This window comes from Triticum urartu, chromosome 1, assembly GCF_003073215.2.
Source record: "Triticum urartu cultivar G1812 chromosome 1, Tu2.1, whole genome shotgun sequence".
Taxonomy (NCBI): Eukaryota; Viridiplantae; Streptophyta; class Magnoliopsida; order Poales; family Poaceae; genus Triticum; species Triticum urartu.
In genome coordinates, this window is record NC_053022.1 from 533,085,795 (window position 1) to 533,094,921 (window position 9,127).

The 9,127-nt window shown below is 44.5% G+C and overlaps 1 protein-coding gene across 1 annotated transcript; it reads right to left on the bottom strand.

Moving 5' to 3' along the window:
• Window positions 1-1,803: 1,803 nt before the first annotated feature.
• Window positions 1,804-8,911, bottom strand: LOC125526733 (probable phosphoribosylformylglycinamidine synthase, chloroplastic/mitochondrial). Its single transcript, XM_048691373.1, has 4 exons — window positions 8,781-8,911; window positions 7,759-7,853; window positions 3,464-7,668; window positions 1,804-2,242 (listed from the first exon to the last, which is right to left on the bottom strand). Exons 2-3 carry the CDS (start codon window positions 7,822-7,824, stop codon window positions 3,469-3,471), a joined length of 4,266 nt encoding a protein of 1,421 aa, XP_048547330.1. The 5' UTR covers window positions 7,825-7,853; window positions 8,781-8,911; the 3' UTR covers window positions 1,804-2,242; window positions 3,464-3,468.
• Window positions 8,912-9,127: the final 216 nt, after the last annotated feature.

Consider the following 9,127-nt stretch of genomic DNA (forward strand, 5'->3'; position numbering starts at 1 on the left):
GTGACCACTAAACTCGGTAAACTCAACGAGGCAAAAAAACTATGCTCGATTATGTTCATTTGAAGCTCGTAATCACTCGTGAGCGCTCGCTAGATTTTTTATCTTGAAAGTTGAAACGAATGTAAAAGATTTGCCTCTTCAATTAAATAAGGGAGAGTAGAGTTTTACAACGCACTCACAAATCACGGCATGACAATTACTCATATAATATGATGTTCCCTAGTTTCCTTGCGCCGACAGTAACCCAAAGTTTAGCGTCTTCTAAAATGTTGGTTAGGAGGACCGGCGGTGGCGCACTTTTCCGACGGAGTACTCGGATGTTTCTCTCATTCCAAATGGTCCAAGAAACGAACATGGTAAGGGAAGCCATTGCATGGCGGTGAGGGTTGCTGTCGTCGGTTCCTTTCTGCCACCACTCAATGACGGTTTCATCTAACTGCCATTCGGAGGTGTCCATGTGCGCGAGCCCAAGCTTCTCAATGATTGATCTCCAGAGTCTAAGCGTGCAGCGACACTTGACGAAGAGGTGTATCCTTGTGTTCTTGTTCCCTTTTGCAAAGCGGGCAAGGGCCACAGTTTGGCCAACCACGCTTCTCCAAGCGATCGGCGGTCCAAACCCTATCTTGTGGAGCCAACCAAGTAAAGAATTTGACCTTTGAAGGTGCCCAAGCCTTCCAGACCATGCGTCCATGCGCTTCAGGGGGACAAGGTCAGGCCGAGAAATTGAGCTTTGTAGGCAGTGCTCGCCGTGTATACCCCATCGTTCGCATGCTTCCAAATGATATCGTCTTCGGTTTGCTCATCAAGGTGGAAGTCATGCACAAGCATCCAAAGGTTAAAGAACTCGGAAATGTGGTTGACGGAGATGGCGGTGTCATGCTTGATTTTGAGGATCCAATCGTTCCCATTCAAAGCCTCACGCGCCTTCCAATTCTTCCTCGCCAAGCCCTCATAGATTAGCGATGCAATGTCCTTGGGCTTGCGCCCCAGGAGCCAAAGGGAGTCCCAGAAAGGTGTTTGACGCCGTCACCGACAGTGATAGTCGTAGATGCATAGAAGAACTGGAGGTCCTCTTCAGTGCAGGGGTTGCCAGAGCCCACCCATAGTCTACGGGGCTCCCTCCCTTCCTACCATAGCCAACGAAGCCGCAACGCCCGTGCAAACTTGTCGGTATTGAGCACCCCAAGACCACCGTAATCTTTTGGTCTGCACACCAAATTCCAATTGACCTTGCATTTGGCTCCCGTGGTCTTTTCCGCACCCGACCAAAAGAAGGCCCTCTCAATCTTATTAAGTGTATCTAGAATGCCCGGCGGCACTATGAGAGGCGTGATAGAGAAGACCGCTTGAGAGGAGATGACCGACTTGACGAGAGTTGTGCGTCCGATAGCAATGATGTTTTGCCCATCCCAAGTGATTAATTATCCGGCCGCCTTGCCGACCAGATATTGGAAATCCATCGTCTTTAGCTGCCAAACCTAAAGAGGTAAGTCTAGGTATTTCACCAAGAAGGAAGGGCGGATCATCGGCATATTCCGGAGGATGTGCTCGAGGTCAAGATGGTTGCAACGGATTGGCACGACCAAGCTTTTTTGGAAGTTGTTGCAGAGGCTCGTCACGTCACCAAAGCCTTGTAAGATAGCAGCTAGGTTGTCAATGTCTGTCTTGATGGGTGTTCATAAAATCAAATGATACGAGTCTGGAACCAGCCATATTGTAGCTTGTTTAAGACCTTCTTCCTCAATTCCATGAATCCAGGAGTTCTATCTGCTGTAAAAAAAAAAATCTGCTGTCCACCCTGTCTAAGTGTTATTACCCTCTTGAGGTTACGCCAAACTGAAAATACAATCCCGAATATGTAACGGGCGACATGGTACATTCCTGTGTAACTACAAAATGGATAATATGCTTAGCAGAAAGAAAGCTGACAGGATATTATTTATGTTGCCGGACAGCTAGAGCATAGTATCACTGGATATAGGTGAATAATTGCAGAAGAAGCATATAGCTCAATTCAGCTAGCGAGACATAACTATGCTCGCACGCAGCACCTATACAGGCACTGTCCATTGAGAATAAGTAGCAGAAATATTCAAGAACTGAGAGCTGCTGTCAGTCGCTTGAGTTCTTCCAACGCGATAATTTCAGACATGGTATTGAGTTGATCCATGGCCACATCATGTTCAGTTCGACAGCAGAATGCCCAAGCTCTAAGCAGACATACGAGCCACCAATTTAGTCCCTGTAAGTTCCAGGAAAGGAAGGGTAAGCAAGTAGTTGTTTCATGGCAGTATTGTACGAGACCTCATGAACAGAACAACAAAATACAATCCCTAGCACTATGTTTTTGATTCTTTCTATTGCAGTGAAGCACTGGGATAGAACATGAGAGACACTGGATGCCTAATAATTATCACTGCATTAAATAACAAAATTCAAGCACAAAGCGGTGTTCAAGCTAACACAGTACTACAATAAAGATCAAGCTAAGAGGAGAGTTAGCAGAAACATAAAACAACAAGAATGCTATTTACATAACAGAGAAGTGCATATTTCAACCCCGAACTCTTGTCCTGGTCTAATTTACAACCCCGAACTCCAATACCGTCTAAATTACAACCCCTAACTCTCAAAACCGGCTAGGATTCAACCCTCCCCTCTTTGTTGACCGGTTTTGACCGGTCAATGGGTCCCATCAGCATGGCACATCAGCATTATTTTTAAAAAGCTGTAAAATAAAAAAATCCAGGAAAAGAAATAAAAAAATCAAATTTCCAGGAAAAAATCAGGGAAAATAAATAAAATCGAATTTCTGAAAAACAAAAATATCGATATTTCCATGAAAAACCAAAAAATACTTAAAATAAAAAAATCCAAGGGAAAAAAAATTCAAATTCCCAAGAAAATTATATAAAAACTGTAAAATAGAAAAAAAATCTAGAAAAAGTAATTTCCAAAAAAGTTCAATTTTTGAAATTTTTTTCCCCGAAAATCACGGAAAAAGTTTCCGAATTTTTTTCGCAAACTTTTTTTCGGAAATTTGGTTTTTTTCCTGATTTTTTCTCGATCTTACAGATTTTTATTTATATTTTTCTTGAAATTTTGAATTTTTTTCCGACGTGGCATGCTGATTGGACCTGTTGACTGGTCAAAACTGGTCACCCCTAGTCAAAACCGGTGAACAAGGAGGGGAGGGTTGAATTCTGACCGGTTTTGAGAGTTGAGGGTTGTAATTTAGATGGTATTGAAGTTCGGGGTTGTAAATTAGACTAGGGCAAGAGTTCGGGGTTGAAAAATGCACTTCTCTCTTTACAGAATGAGCGGTTCAGATGTAGACGAGAGCAACAAACTGTGTTCAGTTAACGGGCTAGTCAGAGATCTTAACTATATAGGGAACCAAAAGTAAAAAAAAAACTACAGGGAGCCAAAAAAAAGGTGAAAATGTTTCAGGAGTCTGATTTACCTTCTCTATGAACACCACTCTCTTGCATTCTGGAACATGCGCAACCAAGGACTGGGACCACCCTTCTCAACCTGCCACTCCTTGGGATACCATGGGTACTGCCACATCATAAAGGAACGCTCCGGGTGTGGCATCAGAGCAAGGTGTCTTCCATTAGGGGAGCAAAGGGCCGCAATACCAAGCGGAGAGCCATTAGGGTTGAAAGGATAAACCTCTGTGACATTATTAGCATCATCGCAGTACCTCAGAGGGGCCAGATTTGAATTGACAACATCAGACAAGACATTTTCATCTGGGAAGAAGGCTCTCCCTTCACCATGAGCACTCCAAATGCCCAAAGTAGAGCCTTCCATACCTTTGAACATTATAGAAGGAGAATCCCCTATGGCCACACTGATAAACCGACATTCAAAACGGCCAGATTCATTGTGAGTGAACCTTGGCTGGGACATGTCTCCACCTGCACCAAGCGAGCCTCCAATATCAGGTCCTGGTACCCAACCAAGAAGAGCCATGAGCTGACACCCATTGCACACCCCAAGGCTGAATGTGTCTGGCCTATTGTAGAACTCCTGGAACTGCTGTATGAGGGGCTGGTTGAACCTGATAGATGCAGCCCAACCTTTTGCTGAGTCAAGAACATCTGCATAGCTAAATCCACCAACAAATGCAATCCCACGGAATTCCGTTAGAGAAGCCTTTTGGTTCAAGAGATCCGACATTGTGATATCCCACGGTTCAAAACCAGCAGCATGGAATGCAGCAGACATTTCCCTATCACTGTTGCTCCCTTCTTCCCGAATGATGGCAACCTTCGGTTTCGAGGATGCAGACAGTAGTTTCTTGTCCGTGAATTTGGGCGTAAAAGACAAATGCCATGAGGGCGATGTTCGGCTTTTTAGGCCTTCTTTCTCAAGCTTGACACAAGATTTCAGCCGCTGTAGCTCCTCAAGCTGAAAGCTTGTTTCCTCCCACAAATCTCTGAGATCTGAAGTTCTTTCTTTCAAACGCACCTCACCATCAACACACAGCTCTATTTCTGGTGCTGCAGTTACTTTTCCTATCACATTAGCAGAAACCCCTGCTGCATGAAGTTTTTGCTTCACTACATCAAGGTCATCCAAATGCACTTCAACTACAAGACCAAGCTCCTCCGCAAAAAGTGTTTGAAGAAGGTCATTATCTTTTAATTCCATGTTGAGGTTAACACCACAGTTCCCAGCAAATGCCATCTCAAGAATGGTGACAATAAGCCCACCATCACTAATGTCATGACCAGCAGAAATCAGGCGTTCGCTGAGCAATTCTTGAACAACCTCAAAGACCTTTTTCAAGTAAGGGACATCTTCTATGTCTGGGCAGTCATTTCCAATTTGATCAAACGCTTGTGCGAGAGCAGAACAACCAAGTCGTCGCTTTCCTTTAGCCAGGTCAACATGCAACAGAACCCCGTCCTTCACAAGCTTTAGATCTGGAGTAACCGTTAAGGTTATATCAGGACATGTCACATAAGCACTGATAACAAGATTTCCTGGAGCTTTGACTAGCTCGCCATCACATTGAGCTGCCATAGAAAGACTATCCTTTCCTCCATCAATTGCAATACCAAGTTGAATCATGCAGTCAGCCATTGCGACAGCAGCATCATACATATCTGCTCCCTCTCCATCAATCTTTGCAGCGTACATCCAATTGCCACTTGCTTTGACGTCAGCAAGAGATGTAACTTTAGCCCAAACCAGATTGGTCAATGCCTCCCCAACAGCAAGCCTTGCCATAGCCTCAGGATTAAGTAAACCCTTTATTGGTTGTTCTCCAATGGCACAAGCACCGCCAGTAAGATCTGTGTATGTCTGTGCGACTACAGCAACATCAGCAAGTGGTAGTTGCAGTGGGCCAACCGTCTGCTGTTGTGCCACAAGACCTGTCACACATCTGTCAACCTTAGTGGTCAAGAAACGCTTTGAACATACTGAGGGAAGCTTCAATACTCGCTTAAGAACATCCATCAGTGTAATCTCGGGTGCTATGTCTAAGGGTTCACTCGATCGAGGAACTCGCTTGAAATCAAAGGTCTTCTGAGGCATATCTCCTAAAACCTTTTCAAGCTCAAGATCAACAGCAGGCGGTGGAGGAGGAAGGCCACTCAACATTGCATGCTCCACAGCAGCACTGTCAATTAAAACAATCTTTCCACTACCATCAATTTCACCAAGGACAGCCATTGAAACTCTCTCTCTATCACAAAGTGATTGCAACAGGTTTCTGCTCTCAGGCTTCACCAATAATGCATCTTGTTCCTGGTATTCAGCACCCCAGATCTCCAACACAGACAATGTGTGATCACCAACAACAATTGAGCGGATATCAATTTCAGCACCCTTAGGATAGATTATTTCTTTCACGACATTGCAGTTTCCTCCAGCTCCCTGATCATGAATGCTGATGATTGGATTCTTCTCTCCCATTTCCACACATGCCCTGATCACGCGATATAACTTTTGTGCCATCTCAGCATCTCCCCGCTGCACTGCGTTAAAATCGAGCTCTGCATCATTCTGTCCACTAACCATACTTGAGGCAGCACCACCACCCATACCAATTCTGTATGCTGGACCACCAATCTTCACAACTAGCATGCCGATTTCTGGATCCCCTTTCGATATGTGTGCATGGTCAATCTGCCCAATTGCCCCACTGAACATTATAGGCTTCAGCCATTCACGACGCTCCCCGTTTGGCAACCTAGAACCAAAATTTCTTGTAAATCCCTGAATTAAAGGCTCGCCAAACTTGTTCCCATAGTCAGAAGCACCGTCGCTAGCATCAATAAGAATCTGCAATGGAGGAGCTAAGTTTGATGGGTATGCAAAAGATGAATCCTCCCAAGGTGCATATGATTCTTCAATTTGAAGGTTTCCAACACAATAACCAGCAGTTGAAGCAACAACAAATGAGCCCTTTCCAGTGGCATGTGTGTCCCTTATGCGGCCACCTGCACCTGTTTCAGCTCCTGGGTAGGGTGCCACGGCACATGGAAAATTATGGGTTTCTGCTGTGAACAGAATGCCTAGTTCACGCATCATCAGGGTTAGCGGTGAAGTGGAACCTGGTAGTGCTGGGCGTAGGTGATTTACAAGAGTCCCTTTTATTGCACTCGAGTTATCCTTGAACCCAATAATAGAGTTATTAGGGTTAGCCTTCAAGGGGCTCTTTACTAACTGAAACAGAGTACTTGGCATGGTCTCTCCATCTATCTCAAGCTTTCCATTAAAAAACCAATGTCTGCTGTGCTCACTGTTTGATTGCGCTATGTCAAAAAGTTCCACGGTAGTTGGATTGCGTTTGATGTCATCTCTGAATAGGTGAGTGTAGTACTTGATATCTTGTTCATCAAAAGCCAGACCCATTTTAAGATTTATTTCCTCCAGTGCTTCCCTTCCCCTTTCCATGACTGGTATAACACTGACAGGTTCTGGAACTACATCCGACCGAAATGATGTGAGCTTGCTAGGATAAACACATTCTGTCATCCTGTCATGAATCAAAGCAGCAAAGCTGTTGAGTTGGCTTTCATCAAGTGGGTCACTACCAGGCTGAAGGCACAAAAGATATCTTCTAGACCTCTCCAGGCGAGTTACTTCCATTAATGATAGAGCTTTACAAATCGAGACAGCATTGGTTGAGAAAGCTGTCGAAAATGTCATCCGGGGACCAACCTCAACAAGGAAGCAATAAGAGCTCCTAGAAACTTCCTCCTCCAGAAAGCTCCCTGTTTGTAGGTTGTCAGGTTCATAAGTTTCTGCTAGGAGCCACTGAAGTGTTGCGAGCTTTGTAGAACCTAGTGCATCCTCCAACTCAACATTGAAGCATTGCTCAGTCTTTATATCAATAATATTAGAAGAAACCTTTGCCTGCACTTTCCTGAGTAACTCCTTGGCCTCACTCTCTTGAAGAAATGGTTTGCGATAAAAGTGAATAATCCTTGAAACTAATCCCATGTCATCACCAGATGCCTCTATCAATGGACTATTAACTCCGCTGGATACTGCAGCAGTGAGAGCAGGCATTGGTCGGATATTTGGAACAATAGCCCTTTGATTAGGTAAACGGCAAAGATGACGTAGGTTCAGGCAATGTCGAACCACTCGTGACCTTCTCGAAGGTGGGTGTCTTGTGGATATAAAACTACTCCTTTGTTTTCCCTGGTACAAAAAGAGAAGCGCATGATAATGGTTACATGCCGAAAAGAGAAGCATATTTAGTTGATAGTTCAACTAGAACTAGGTGCATACCATATTACTAGGAAAGCCTTGAAGACGTAGCATATTGCTTGCTGTCATTTCAGCATGAGATGCCATATTGACGACACCTAAGATACTCCAAGAACCTGTGAACCACAGAATAGGAAATCAGGCACTGAACGACTGAGCATAACTAAAGTTTAATCTACAATATTAAAAACTACAAAATCGGTTCTTGTCATTAGCAAATGTTGAATTCAGAGTTTATTTCATTATATTTTTACGATGTAAGCAAAAAGATAAATGTGCACACAGACACACTTCAAGACAAAGGTCAATGTGTTTGTTCATTGTTCCGGATTGCAGATTACGTTGAATGAAAATACAGAGTGGACACTAAACCCCTTAGATTGTGCACCCACAGACAAAAAACTAGCTTATTTCATCCAAATTTTCATGAATTTTTGGTAGTTCCAGCATTCACATACTCACATACACACGGTTCGTTCACTGAATCAGAGAGCTCTCTTGTATGAAATGAACAAACTGGGATAAAACCATAAGATGGTCTATCAAATGCAAGATACTTCAACTGTTTTTTGCTACGAAACACCGATGCGGATATGGGGACATGGGATACAGTGATTTCTAAAAACTACAATTCGGCGAGTATATATAAATAATTAATAAAATGCCATGTTATGAAGACAATGAATTATATGTGTGAGACTATATCAAAATACTACCCTATTTGTTGCATCCATGCCTCTTTTCATCAAGTCCCCATCTCCTCGGTGACTGGATGATCGTCAATTTACTCAATCCTCGATGACTGAATGGTCATCAATCTACTCAATCCTCGTGGTACTTGCACAAGGCACTGGCCAACGCCCAGCAGCAGCCAACAAGCACGCACACAAGTACACAAGGAGCACGCACACAGACACAGCAAGCACGCACGCAAGCGGCGACAAGCACACGACCAGCACGCACGCATTACGGCACCAGAAGCAAGCAAGCAAGTGCGGGAGGACCACCGGAGAAGAGCAGGGATTAGGAAGGGAAGGATTTACCTCGCTGGCGACGGCTGACGGGCGGCGGCGGCAGAGAAGACTCGCGGCGGCGGCGGCGGCGCGCTCGTGCGGTCGCCCGCGAATACTCTGTCCAGTTTGCTGCCCGAACGTTTTTTCTTTTCTTTTTAGGGCTTGCCCGAACGAATTGAGTGCGTTGGCTGTTTAGGGTTTACGAATGGGCTTGAACTGGGCTTCCCGTGTCCCTACGGCCGCTTGGTTGGTTGTATCGTTTTGCAGCCCAAATCGCCTGTAAAAAACACTGTATCATTGTACACCACACGGGTAATAAAATCCGGATTGATGGATTCCCACGAAATCACTAGTTGAGGAGGAGTACTCGTTGCAAA